Source organism: Anabrus simplex, chromosome 2 (assembly GCF_040414725.1).
Source record: "Anabrus simplex isolate iqAnaSimp1 chromosome 2, ASM4041472v1, whole genome shotgun sequence".
Lineage (NCBI taxonomy): Eukaryota > Metazoa > Arthropoda > Insecta > Orthoptera > Tettigoniidae > Anabrus > Anabrus simplex.
In genome coordinates, this window is record NC_090266.1 from 320,493,445 (window position 1) to 320,508,098 (window position 14,654).

The 14,654-nt window shown below is 39.4% G+C and overlaps 1 protein-coding gene across 1 annotated transcript in view; it reads left to right on the forward strand.

The window, feature by feature from the left end:
• The window catches only part of LOC136864099 (mesencephalic astrocyte-derived neurotrophic factor homolog), an 83,581-nt gene that overhangs the window by 37,585 nt on the left and 31,342 nt on the right, over positions 1-14,654 (forward strand). Inside the window, exon 3 of the mRNA XM_067140671.2 lies at positions 4,833-4,957. Coding sequence (XP_066996772.2) covers positions 4,833-4,957 — 125 coding nt within the window. The remainder of the gene's footprint in view (positions 1-4,832; positions 4,958-14,654) is intronic.

Sequence of the window (14,654 nt, forward strand, 5' to 3'; positions counted from 1 at the left end):
GTGTTCACTTATTTCGGTTCCTCTCGCTGAGCAAAGTTTGTGGGAAATCATGTTGTTATCCTCGCAAGTGCTATGTTCCGAGCTGTCAATGGAGAGATTTTGTGGAGTGAAATTAGCAGATTAATAAGCTTGAGTGGAGGTTTTTTTTTTTTTTTTTAAAAGATTCAAGTGAACAAATTGGGGCAAATATTAATTTATAGGGTGAACCAAACCAAACCCCATGGCTCAACAGCCCTGAAGGGCCTGGGCCTACCAAGCAACCTCTGCTCAGCCCTGCAGAATACAAGGTGCTGTGTAGTTAGTACGACAAATCAATTCTCTCGGCAGTTATTCTTGGATTTCCAGGCTCTGGCCAGTATGTCAGATAGCTCCTCAGTTGTAATCACGTAGGCTGAATGGACCTCAAACTAGTCCTCAGATTCAGGTAAAAATCACTGATCTGGCCTGAATGGAATTCATGACCTCTGGGTAAAGGGCAGGCACGCTACCCATACACCATGGGGCTGGCGCAGTTTATAGCATGAGGAGTAAGAAATTGGAATAATTTATCAAGGGAAATGTTCAATAAATTTCCAAATCCTTTGAAAACGTTTACGATGATGCTATGATGCTAGGGAAACAACTGATAGGCACCGGTCCGATTGGTCAGACGGTTGAGGTGCTGACCTTCTGACCACCTTGGCAGGTTCGATCCTGGCTCAGTCCGTTGGTATTCAAAGGTGCTCAGATATGTCAGCCTCGTGTTGGTAGATTTACTGGCACGTAAAAGAACTTATGTGGGACTAAATTCCAGCACCTCTGCATCTCCGAAAACTGAGAAAAATGTAGTTATTGGGCCACAAAGCAATTATTATTTACAATTGGCAGGTAATTTGCCACCTGGGGAACAGCCTTAAATGTAGATCATTGATTGATGTTCAGCAGGTGAAACTTTACCATGCCCTTGTACATCCTCTTTTTCTACAGCACTACAATGGAAACCTGTAGTGTTAGTAGTCTAAACTTACAGCTTACAAAAGTGGTTGAAGTGTTTAGTGCTTCTTGTGATCAACAGTGTTGCATAAAATGTGCCACTGTTATTAAGCCAGCGTAGCAGGGGGAGAGGTGATACTCCCACGTGGCACGTCCCAGGTGGCGGATAGGGGGGTCCTAACCGGCTTGCCGGCAGACTTAAGGGAAATAAAATACCTCTCGCGGACCAAACACTACCCCCTGTGGGTGGGGGACGCAGATGAAGAATACACCCACGGTATCCCCTGCCTGTCGTAAGAGGCGACTAAAAGGGGCCCAAGGAGCTCTCAACTTGGGAGTGTGGATTGTCAACCACGGGGCCCTAAGCTGAGTCTTGACATTGCTTCCACTTACTTGTGCGAGGCTCCTCACTTTCGTCTATCCTGTCCGACCTCCCTTGGTCAACTCTTGTTCTTTTCTGACTCCGATGGTATTAGAGCATTCGAGGCCTAGGGAGTCTTTCATTTTCACGCCCTTCGCGGCCCTTGCCTTTCTTCATCCGTTACTTCATCTTTCGAAGTGACGGATCCCTTCTTTCTTTTTTCTCTCTCTTTACCCCCTGTGGGTGGGGGACACAGACGAATAATACACCCACGGTATCCCCTGCCTGTTGTGAGGGTCGACTAAGGGATGATTGAATTAGAACCATGAAACTACATTTGATTTGTACCATCACGTGGGGAACACCGTGGGTTGCCTGTACTTGCGAGTAGTACCACTATATTAGGTACGAAATAGGTTTGTGATTAGTAGCAGTAAAGAGGCCGGCCTGGTGGTTTCCAGTACCCGTGCGTCGTACCCATGTGAGCAACACCGCGGGTCTTGGCATTGCCTGCGAGTTGTACCACTATATGAGCGACACCGTGGGTCTGTGTTGCCTGTGATTAGTACCCACTATGTGAGGAACACCACGGGAATACCGGCGCCCGTGAGTAGTACACCTAGGTGAGGAACCTCATCGGTTTGCGTTGGCTACGAGTGGTGCCATTGTGTGAGGAACACCATAGGTTTGCGTTACCTATACGAAGTACAATACTTGTGAGTAGTACCATCTTGTGTGGAACACCGTGAGTCTTCGCTACTTTTGATTAATACCCCGACAAGACAAACACCATGGTTCTACTTTACTCGCGACATGTACCATTCTGAGGGGCCTTAGACCTGGATTTTGGACCCCTTTAGACATCGAGCATCTTCGATTCAGGATTGTGCTTTGAGTGGTCCCTTGGTCAGTAATGAATTATTTAAGATCTTTTTTGAGTTGGATCCACTATTTTTTGTTTGCTCTTTTTTTTTCGGTCCATGTCCATCCATACCTTCTGCATGACGATTGTTTTTATTTTGGTCAGTGGATGATTTTGAATTTTTTATTCCATTTCGTACCATTAGGGGCCGATGACCTCTGTTAGGCATCATCACTGTTATTAAGTGATAAGGTGAGAGTTCGTGAATTTAGGAAATGGATCTTAAGTTTAAGATAAGTGATGTTGGATTTCAATTGCAGTAAAACTCATGTCTGACATATTGAATAAGGAATGCATGATGAGTGGTTGGGCAGGTAATAATGGTGACATGAAATGGAAGAGGGGAAACAGGCTAGGAAGAAATGAACTGCTATGGGAGTGGTTTGTTACTGCTTGTTCAAAGAACATTCCTTATTTTTGGACGTGTTCTGTAAAGCCATGCCATTGAACTTGGAAAAAAAAGAAAAACCTGGAAAAAGGCAGAATTTACGGTTTTGAATTAATGGCTGGAAAACTTCCAAAAATGACACAATTGTATACCAATATATTTGGTATGTTATTGGACATTGTAAATTTTCCAGCTAACTCATTCCTGGCTGCCAGTGTTTTGTCCCAGTGTGCTAAGATGGGCTCATCAGTTGGTAAATAGCACACCTACCAAGACACATGGCTAGTGCATACTGTGGAGGCCACTGCGTAGGCTACTTGCTACTTGGAACCACCGGCAATGCCAATGCACTATGAAAGACTTTGTCTCCTTTTCAAAAATTGGTGCCTGCCTGACCATTTACTCATTCGGGACAAGTATTTCAGGTTCACTAAAGGAATAAACATCTATATCATTACTACTCCTACCACTATTACTATTACTTTCCTTTACGCAATATACTATAAATTGGTTGAGGACCAGTTGCTGTAATAAGCAATGAAATTTGGAGAGCATACCAGTTATCTCAAGGTGTGAGGTGATAAACTCTCACATCTGGCGATATACAGGAATATGGGTCACGACAATTGTAGATTACGGTTGCATTTCCACAATTTAGAATTGTACTTGGAAATAGAATTGCTTATTATTAAAAGAAAACTGAATTTGACTATACTTTACGTCACAATGAACTAGCATTGCCGTACTTTAATACATACATACATTATCATTATAGACTGTTATGCCTTTTAGCATTCAGTCTGCAAGCCTCTGTGAATTTATTAAACGTTGCCACAATTCTAGATTTGCAACTAGTGTTGTGGCCTCATTTAGTTCTATACCTCTTATCTTTAAATTGTTAGAAACTGAGTTTAACCATCGTCATCTTGGTCTACCTCTACTTCTCTTACCCTCCATAACAGAGTCCATTATTCTCCTAGGTAACCTATCCTCCTCCTTTCACCTCACATGACCCCACCACCGAAGCTGGTTTATGCGTACAGCTTCGAGTTAAATTCTAAATTAGCCTTTATCTCCTCATTGAGTACCCTCCTGCCATTGTTCCCACCTGTTCCCACCTGTTTGTACCAGCAATCATTCTTGCTACTTTCATGTCTGTTACTTCCAGCTTTCGCTCCCGTAAAGCAAAGTTGTTCTGAAAACAGACCGATGTAAAGATAGTTTCGTCTGGGAGCTGACTTCCTTCTCACAGAACTGCGAGGTCACTGCATTAGCTTTACGACACCTTGATTCAATCTCACTATATTACCATCCTGGGAGAACACACAACCTAAATACTTGAAATTATTGACCTGTTCTAGCTTTGTATCACCAATCTGACATTCAGTTCTGTTAAATATCTTACCTACTGACATCAATTTAGTCTTTGAGAGGCTAATTTTCATACCATACTCATTGCACCTATTTTCAAGTTCCAAGATATTAGACTGCAGGCTTTCGGCACAATCTGCCATTAAGTCGTCAGCATAGGCCAGACTGCTTATTACATTTCCACCTAACTGAATCCGTCCCTGCCATTTTATACCTTTCAGCAGATGATCCATGTAAACTACGAACAGCAAAGGTGAAAGATTACAGCCTTGTCTAACCCCTGTAAGTACCCTGAACCTAGAACTCATTCTACCATCAATTCTCACTGAAGCCCAGTTGTCAACGTAAATGCCTTTGATTGATTTTAATAATCTACCTTTAATTCCATAGTCCCCCATATAGCAAACATCTTTTCCCTCGGTACCCTGTCATATGCTTTCTATAGATCTACGAAAGATGAACACAACTGCCTATTCCTCTCGTAGCATTCTTCAATTACCTGGCGCATACTGAAATCCTGATCCTGGTATTCAAAAGAATTCAAAATTGTTTATGTAGTCCGTTTTTTGTACTGGTGCGTGGCAGAATATTTAGGTAAAGAATACATACTGCCATGCTGTTTCAAATATCTTATGTTTGATAATGTACAGAAGTAAGGGAGCCAGCAGGACTTTTATTTATTCCAAGGACTAATAGAAATTAAAATTGTTTAAGGATTTCTTCTAGAAGCAGAAGCATTAATTTCTGCCTGAAACATGGCATGATTTATTTTTTACAATTGTCTTTTTGTTGATTTTCCAATTCCTTTTTTGTTTCAGTGTGCATGTCTGTTGTGGAAAAATTCAGTGATTCGTTATCACCAGAGATAAGGTCCAATCCGAAACTAATTGAAGCTGAATTTAGAAAGTATTGCAAAGCATCTAAAGGAAAAGAAAACCGATTTGTAAGTTCAAAATTTCTGGCACATTTTTTATGTGCTTTTGTGAATATTTAATTTTTTAAGCAGTGTTTTGTAATGTGTAGGTAATAATTATTGATGTTCAATTTTATCTTTACCTGTAGTCATTCTGAAGTAATTTGTGTATGCTTTGAGGCCGGTGAAGTGTCTCGTTTATTGGTTATTATTTAATTCAAAAGATAATTTAGCATTGTTGATGGTAGCAATTTGGTCCTCAGAATTAAAGTAGAGCTACCTGTATCGCAATTCCCATATGTTGCGTTTTTACGCATTTTCTTAAGTTTTCTGATACTCTTGTGTGTGTTCTGTTTAGCCTGATTTGCTTGCTTTCTCACTGACCTCAGTGTAGAATTAACTTTATGAATGAAATGTGCAGTTAATGTTGGGTTTACTAATAAAAATACTCTCCTACTTATTTTGCTGTTATTGATGTCTGGAATTTGGGGATTTTTACTGATACTTCACATTTCAAGAGTATGACACCTTGTGCTGTGCAGTAGTTAGACATATGTCCAGCTGGTGGCTTGTGTTGCATGGAACTTGTCAGGTTAAAAGTAAGTTGAATATTGCTCTATTAGATCCAGTGCTGCCTGAAAATTTTCATTTTCACATTAATGTGAAATGATCTATATTAAGAACTAAGGTAGGGATGCCACATGCCCTGGTTTTCCCAGACATGTCCTCTTTTTAACAGCACGAAAAGCATCCAGCCGTATTTTCGAATAATTGACAATTTTTTGGGGGTTTAAAAAGTTTAAACTGCGTAGTGTTTGGGTATGAACTTCACTGCCACATTTAAATAGCCAGCACATTTGGTTTACAACTGTTGTTTGTTTCAGCTTTGTTTCCAGCGCAGTGTTGTTTAGAGGTTCTGTGCATAAATTGTGTATAAATTGAGTTCTGAAAGTTTTATCAAGTGTTATTTTGCCATAAATACAAAGGAACATGCTGAAACGAAATTGCTTGTACAGCGATCTGTTGTTCGGAAACAACTCATTAAAATTGAAGGCTTGAAAAGTGTGTGTAAAAGCACAATTTGACAGAACTAGAGATAATGGATAAGTGGTCCACTACTGGCACATTCGAGCGTGGGCTCTGGAGGCGCTAGAGCAGTTTCTCTAGACAATTTTAAAGCTTTGTTGCATTTTGTCAGGGCCTTCAAAGGCGAATATAATATTTTGTCCACACATATCACTATGTTCATGACTCGCAAAGAGATTGAAGAAGAGCATGTTATTATACAAACAGCAAAAAAATTTGTGGCAGACGTGAACATGTTTATTCAAGACGGGAATATAATGAAGGAATGCGTGTGGAATAGTGATTCAGAGCCAATTTTTTTATGAACTAATTTCTTCGGCAACGCTTTCAAACAGAGGGGAAAAAATCAACAGTTGGTCTAGTACAGTCTGTGCATAGTTCTATGCATGCCGGGCTGAGTGGCTCAGACGGTTGTCTCTGTCCTAACCCCAACTTGGCAGGTTCGATCCTGGCTCAGTCCGGTGGTATTTGAAGGTGCTCAAATACAACAGCCTCGTGTCGGTAGATTTACTAGCACGTAAAAGAACTCCTGAGGAACTAAATTCCGGCACCTCGGCGTCTCCGAAAACCGTAAAAGTAGTTAGTGGGACGTAAAGCAAATAACATTATTATTATTATTATTATTATTATTATTATTATTATTATTATTATTATTTCTATGCATAGTTACACAATTAATGTGGCTGTGTCCATCAGTGGCAAATTAGCGAACAAGCTTTACATTTGTCTGCAGGAAAAGGATGGAACATTTGGTCCTCAGGTTGCAAAGAAACTGACTGCAATGTGTCCATGGAACATCCATGTTGAAGCGAGTAAAAGTGGAAAAATGACTAAAGCACATATGAAGAGCTTTTTTAATTCGGTCCTTGCTGAACATGTTGGTGAGAGGTCTATTACTTTGTGATTTCTGGTCAGGACACAGACTACAGCGTCATTGAAGGAGGTTTTCCAAATAAAGATATTAAATTAAAGATATTGCCGCCAAAGACAAATACTGTCAACCTCTGGATGTGTATTTTTTTAGGCAACACAAAGTCTGTCAGACGTCTTGTTGATTTTGTACGTTTGCAGATAGTTACCACGCAGGCCACGCTACGTTATCTATACTTCATCATCAGTCTTCACTCAGTCATCTACAACCAACTATCTCCACTGAGATACAGACCTATGTTAACAGTTGCATGGCAAAGAGCAGGTTATGATGTGGATGTTCCTGTTGCTTCGTTCGATAATGTGATCACCGTGGGATTTGAGTTTGGACTATTGCAATGCGGGAACATTGTAAATAATGTAGTATGTCTACGTGTTGCCCTCGTTAAGTGTGCATACTGTTCCATTCTGCTGTGCTTTAATCACTTCATTGAAACTCCACATTTACACTTCGACGTCAAATAAAGGACAACACAGTATCTTCTATTGTGGGAAAGATGACTGTCAACACGGTACTCCATGTGTTAAGAGTTCTTGTTGCAAGCACGTGTTCAACCTTTTGCCAGATGATACTGGACCACATCTGTTTCTTGTTACTATAATGGTCCGAAGTGCCTGTTGCACGGTAGTTTCTGCTGCGAATTGAGTTTCTGCAATCTTTGAACGCCGTAACTTTCAAACATTGATTCTACACTAATGCGGGGTTTTGCAGATAAATGCCGTTGATGGGTAGTAGAACAGACATCTTCGTATGTTAAGCGCACTTCCAGTCGGTTTTAGCTGTTTGAGCTGGGGTACTTCCCTCGTCAGTGTCGCTGATCAAGGTCGTTCACGTGCCATGTATATAACGCTTCAATGACTTCTGGATAGTTCAGTGCTCAACATGGCCAGTCTGCTTCATCTCCATTTTAAAGGAACATACAATTCTGTTTCCAAAGTCACAGTTACCGGATAAGAAGTACAAGAAAACAAGTGCAATAAATGCAGTTCAGCGTGAACTACTTGCTAAATTTAACTTAAATATTTCTGCCCAACTGTTGGTAAAAAATTACAAAACATGAAAATAAGACTGAAATATAAAGTAGAATTAAAGCGCACTGGAAACAAACCAATATCATTGAAATAATGGGAGAAGCGATTGATGAGAGAATAACCCTACCATTGGCCATCTGAAAGGTAGGAAATCATAGCCTGAAAATTAAGACGTTAAAATATCGAGGAAAATGGTATAACGTAAATAACAGAAATTATGATATAAAATAGTATATTGACAGTTGAATGTACTTTTTAAGGTGCCAGATCTGCAGGAGTTGTCATCCCTTCGACTTCCAACAGAGGAGTCATAACTGTGCGAACATCAGAGTTCCTCCAAATTCGGGAGTCTTGGACAGTCAGGCCATGATACATCTACATTGGTTGAACTCTTCCTTTCCATTGCAAGTGGCCCGTATGTTAATGCTAGGGACGCCTTTTCTGTAAATGTACTTATTCCCATGAACATGTGGCTTCTTAATTTGTACAAGCGTACAGTCTACAGTTCCGGCAGCATAACGGAAGCTAAAACATTCTTGCCACTTAGCCTGTGCTTCATGCATCTAAGCAACATTTGTTGGAATTTTATCTAATAATCTGCTTTCATTTCTATTCGTGTCAAAACCTACGAAAATGTTTTTGACACAGTGCTTCGAAATGTCTTCAACTCCACTCTGAAACCCAGGTCAGCAACATAATGCAAGATGATTCTCATGTTTTCTTCGTTTGTTAGTGCACCACCTTTTGTTTCTTTGGAGTGCCCAAGGAAATGCTCCCCTAACCAGTCAGCATGCTTCTTACTAGACATATATAACACTTTGTAATAAAGTTGAGATGATTCTCTGCAAAGTTTATATAATTTTCTTTTCTGATTAACCACCGCTATAAACTCGGCCATGCTGTTGAACTTGACACTATCATTTGGAGTCACCTACTGAATTAGCTGAAGGAAACATGAGCAGGCACTTACTGGATTGAGTGCCTGCTTTATCTTTATTCACCAGAAATCTGGAGTGGTCACTTTGCTACTCGAGCGAATGGAGTGTGTGCTCAAGGTCACAGGTCTGCTGTGAGTGATTGCTACTTACACTTTTTTTATTTGTCTCATTGCGAATGCCTGGTCTAAATTCGTGAGTAAAGAGTGTTCATTTTTATTCACTCCACCCATTGTCTAGCTTTACTTCACATCGGTTATTTCATTCCCCATTCTTTTCTCTTGCCATTTACATCATGGTGATCTTGGACATGACATAGTCTTCTCCCAAGTTGCAATATCAATAAATAGCATTTTGTTTATAAACATACAAAAGTGACAATATACTTTCCTGTCTCTAAATCATTTCAGTTTCAAACTGTCCTGTCTTGCCCACTTGCATCTTGACATAGCTGCAGCATTTGAAATATATTTTCTGTGCCATTATTTTCATTATCATTCTATATTTAAAAAAATGTTTTTGAAGGAAGTGTAGGTGGTAAGAACGGTAGGGGTAGAACAAGGTATGAATGACAAGCAGATTAGAGCAGATGTAGGATGCAATAGTTAAGTAGAAATGAAAAGGTTAGCTCGGGATAGGCTGGTATGGACGGCTGCACAAACTAGTCTATGGACTGATGACTCAAACATCATTAAAAAATTCCAAACTTATACTGCAGACATGCTGTTAGACCTTTCCTACAAAAATAAGCACATTTAATATTTTAAAGTGTCAATCATAACTAGAACTAGATTTTAAGGGAAACATTTTTTTAATCATCAAAGGACAAAGAAGTGAGTCATAGGCCAGAAAAAAAATGTAAAAGGGCTGTTAGGGCTGTTACTCTCTCAAGAGTGCCATTTTAATTGAAAATATACTTCATCCATTTCATGGATGCACATGGCACACACATTCTTACATTTACCTAGTTGTACTTCCTCTAAAAATAAAAATCACCACTGCCACATATGGAAAGTGTTGTACTTGATCACATTTTCACATTTGCCCTTTTGAATGCAGAATCTCTTTGTGAACAGAAAATGACTACTCAACATAAAGTTTTTATCCTAAATCAGCACACTTAATTAGTTTTTTAATATCTGAATTCTTTGATATACTTTGCTTCAGTTTCTTTAGCAGATCCATTCAGCATGTTACCAACTTCTAACACACTTCAGTGGGTTTCCTTGGACAATGTCTCATCTTCAACCCTCTTAATGGCACCCAGCAGAAATTTGAAAGTGCGCACTGTATACAGTTCAATCTCCAAATTTGAATTCCTCAGTAAAATCTTTATCTGTGCTACACTGCTGATTCTTCATAGTCTAAGCACAACAAAAACTCTAATCTTGTTAAAATTCTCAATTATGAAAACTATACCAAATCCATGTTCCCCATTGAGTTATAACTGGAAACGTGGGCAATAGCAAGCCTGTTATCTCTAACTATTGGGAGCCTTCATCAGCACCTGAGGAATTTGATGTCTTGTATTCAGGTCTGACTCTTGCATATCCTATGCGAAGTGTGAGCAACACAAGTTATGCGATGGAGAATGGGATAGAGGTTTCAATTGTCCAAATGTTGAGACCATGTATGGTGCGTGGTCAGTAAAAACTTGCCATATTTTCTTGTATAGTATTCCTGCAGTATGCTCCCAGCAGTGATAACTCAGCATGATAGTGTACAGTTGACTATTTGCAGTGCATACATTGCAAACATTGGCTTTGACAGATCCGATAGGAGCATCACAAGGATATCAAGGTCTTCTCCCAAGACAGAATCAGGTATTTCATCCAAAATAAAACTGAACTGGATGCTTGCTCTCCTATTAACTATTATTTTACTTTGGCTTCGTACATTGATTCCAAGTATTTCTTTTGCAGACTGCTTTCATCCCAGACAAACCCTTTTGTATAATTTCAAAAGAAATTATTTATTGATAGGATATTTACTTTATGGAGGGAAGTGCTGCATTGTAGAACGGCAGCTGTAACGTATATGAAGAAAGCATTCAATTTCATGCTCTTCTCTTCTGCCTTCTTCTGAGATGCCTGTATGAACAACTGTGTCAAAGCTTTCCCAGAAAGTTCTATTTTCTTTCTGATGCCTTGTGTATTGAAGATGTTGAACTATTCTTTTGTATATTTTCCATCTACCTTACAAGGAAGGGTACCCAACTGTTGTTGCTGACTTCTGAACAAGGCCAGTTTATTTGTTTCAGAACATCAGAAACATCATTCGGTGCAATTGACGTGCTGCGGACCACTGGAAGTGGAAGTAGGGGGAGGGGAGTCTAGAGCACAAAGAAAGCAGTGAATGTGGAACTGGTCTGCTAGTTACGTATTAGAGGTGAATGTGAGGCTGTTACAAAATGAAGCGAGCTGTGGTCATTGTTTGTGGATTTCTTTGTTATTTCGGAGGAAAACCCAACTAGGGTAGATTGCATAGTTTTTGAACAGGTTAGAAAACAGCTACTTGATGAAGACGTTCTTGTTGAAGAGTAGAGAACTCTTATGGTAGATGAAGTCACTGGTGAAGATGATATTGAAAGTGATTTTGGGGATAATTCAGTGGTACAGCTGGAAAATGAGACTACTTCAGAAAGTGGTCCAGCATTATGTAGCAGTGACGCGTGCAGTGGTTTCTCGTACTAGCAATCACCGCCAAAGAAGAGTAGAACATAATTTCCGGAAGGTTACTTGGCTGATGCTTACAAAATTTGGACAAAGCAGCCAAGAGAAAATGATTCTCCATAATGGTGCCCTCCTGGAGTAGCCCTAGATATGTCCCCTAGAGTCAGATTCACTATTGATGGCACAAAAAGGACAAAAACAAAGCAGTTTTGCAAAACTTCGAAAAGAATGAGGTATGTGATCAGTTCATTGCAATGCGGAAACATGGAATTATACATGACTGAACGTGACGAGTCTGGGCGATGTCTTTGAAAGCTCAAATTGATCCAAACACCCCCTTGACATTCGAAGCTTCCAAATAATGGCTGCAGCGGTTCAAGATAAAAAACAGATTTTCTTGCCAGATTTCTCAAAGTTGGCAGCAGGTTTGTTGGTGATGCCTTTGATATAGGAGAGAAACTGATGAGTTTGTTATGGAAATAAGGCATTTCATTGAGTATAATTTAACACCAGAGCAGGTAATTAATGCAGATCAGTCAGAATTTTCTAAAGAGTTGCGTCGTGGGAGATCTCTTGCCGTTACGGAAGCAAAGACGATTTATTGTACAGTGGATACAGGTGCAGCAACCATCCATTCATACACGATAATGCCTGTTATTGTAATGGATGGCACCCTTCTTCCACACGTCTGTTCTTTCCTCGGAACCCAGTGGGAAATTTCTAGTAAGCATGACACTTGAATTACCCAATTTGAAAACATATGCTAGCAAACACCAAACATAACAAAACGGGATTTAAAAGGGTTCCTGGAACAGGTGTTATGGCCGGATTTGCATGGTAGACATAGAATTATTCTTTTGGTTGATTCTTGGACAACATATATATAGATGATGCTCTATACAATAAATCAATCAATCAATACTGATCTGCATTTAGGGCAGCCGCCCAGGTGGCAGATTCCCTATCTGTTGCTTTCCTAGCCTTTTCCTAAATGATTTCAAAGAAATTGGAAATTTATTGAACATCTCCCTTGGTAAGTTATTCCAATCCCTAACTCCCCTTCCTATAAATGAATATTTGCCCCAGTTTGTCCTCTTGAATTCCAACTTTATCTTCATATTGTGATCTTTCCTACTTTTTTAAACGCCATTCAAACTTATTCGTCTACTAATGTCATGACAGTCCCAGATGATATTGCATTTGACAAGAAGCTGATCCATGCGAAGTGTACTGGATTGGTACAACCAGCGGACATTTTTTTCTCCGTCCTTTCAAAAGTGCAGTACGATTCATCACAGATACGGTAGTGTTATTGTCCACACGTATGGCAACGAGAACAATTTCTTCATATTCAATTGTTTGTGCACTTCCAATTTTCGGTAAATAGATTTCAAACAATTGAACCGATTTGGTTTCTTCAAATGTGGTTACACCGACGAACATCCAGGATCATTTCAGACACCTTCTTAATACTGTTGAGTGTGGTTTGGAAGAAGAATGTTTCCAAGATGACTGTGTTGAGCTTGCCTACATTCAATATGCTCACTGTGGAAGATGTTTGTCTAGACCACGGATTACTTATCAACCTTCATGTCTAATGCACTTGAACTGTCATGGGTGCGTAATGTATTTTATTTCCAGTATTTAAAGATTGAATGCATGTGTTCACCCATCTACAATACTCAGCTGCCTTTTCCACTAATCTGCATAAGGATTCCTGTCTTTGTGTACTCAGTCTATACTTGGCAGCTTTTAGCTCCTATGTTTCTGGCCCATAGAAACTAATTTGCATGGTATGCATATTTTAAAATGTCTATTCAACACACTATATAGATTCAAAATGTGCACTACAACAGTTGGGGTCCCCTTCCTTCTTAGTACTGACATCACACAAGGAGCAGCAGATAATCTTTGTCACTTCAGCAGATGAAATCGTCCTTGAAACTGTATACTGCATTCCGTAGGTAGCTGCTGTTTAAGGCTGCCTTTGCTATTTTACTTAACATTTATCACATTGCAAAGTTTAAACTGATCGTAAGTTAGTTCACATAAAGGTCTAAGTCAAGTAAAGAATTACTTTAAACTACAAATTATACAAGTCTTTTCTTATGCTTTTGATCAGATCTCTTTGATGCAACACATGTTACATGTCCCGATGTACGAGAGTCCAACTGCGATTAGTGGTCTTTCATGAACATTATTTCCACAGGACTTATAGCTTGGGTGACAATTTACCGATTTCCTCATGTATTAGACCCTCTTGTATTTTAGAACTCAGGCTTTTTGGGACAAAGAAAATGAAAACCTACATATAAAACCTTCCACTGACGTAATTCTTCAGAGAACAACTGTTTACTGTTGGATTCCTGGGTGCCTCACAAAGGTAACTTAATACATGAAGTACTTTCATTAAATATGATCCTGAAAAGTTAAAAGTGCGAATCATGCCATCAAAACTAACTTCTGAATTACAACTGTTACAAAGGAATTTTTTCAGAAGGTTGAAAACAGTGGATAGACATATTGGTGATTTTGTTGTTAAATATCAGTGTGAACTTGCAACAGCGTAACATATTATCAAACGCATGCCATTGATCTACAATCAAGAATGTTCACCGTGCTTCCGTTCGTCACATAGATGGTGGAAATTAGGAGACCTAATTAACACAACTTTTGAAAATAGCACAGGCTGTTGTATTAGGAAAGGAATTGGTACTTGCAAATTCCTTATGGAGGACAATAATAATTGTGATCAGCTTTGTAGCTGTTGTAAGAAGCTATTGTTTTGAACATTCCCGCCCCTTAATTTCCACTATCATTCAGAGCAGGAGATTGAATATAGTTGCTGCAGGGACAAAACCTATGTGAAATATTATAGCCTAGAACTTTAGCTGGTAAGGTTCTGTCATCTAAATTGCAATAATGTGTGAATATTGTCAAAGCATTCTCGCTCTTCATAATGTGTGTGCTGCGGGTCAGTAGATCTCCAAAAATATGATCACATAGGAGGTTTTGTCCTGGCAGCGACGATATGTTGAAGGGGATTAAACATGACCGCCACATTATTGGTAA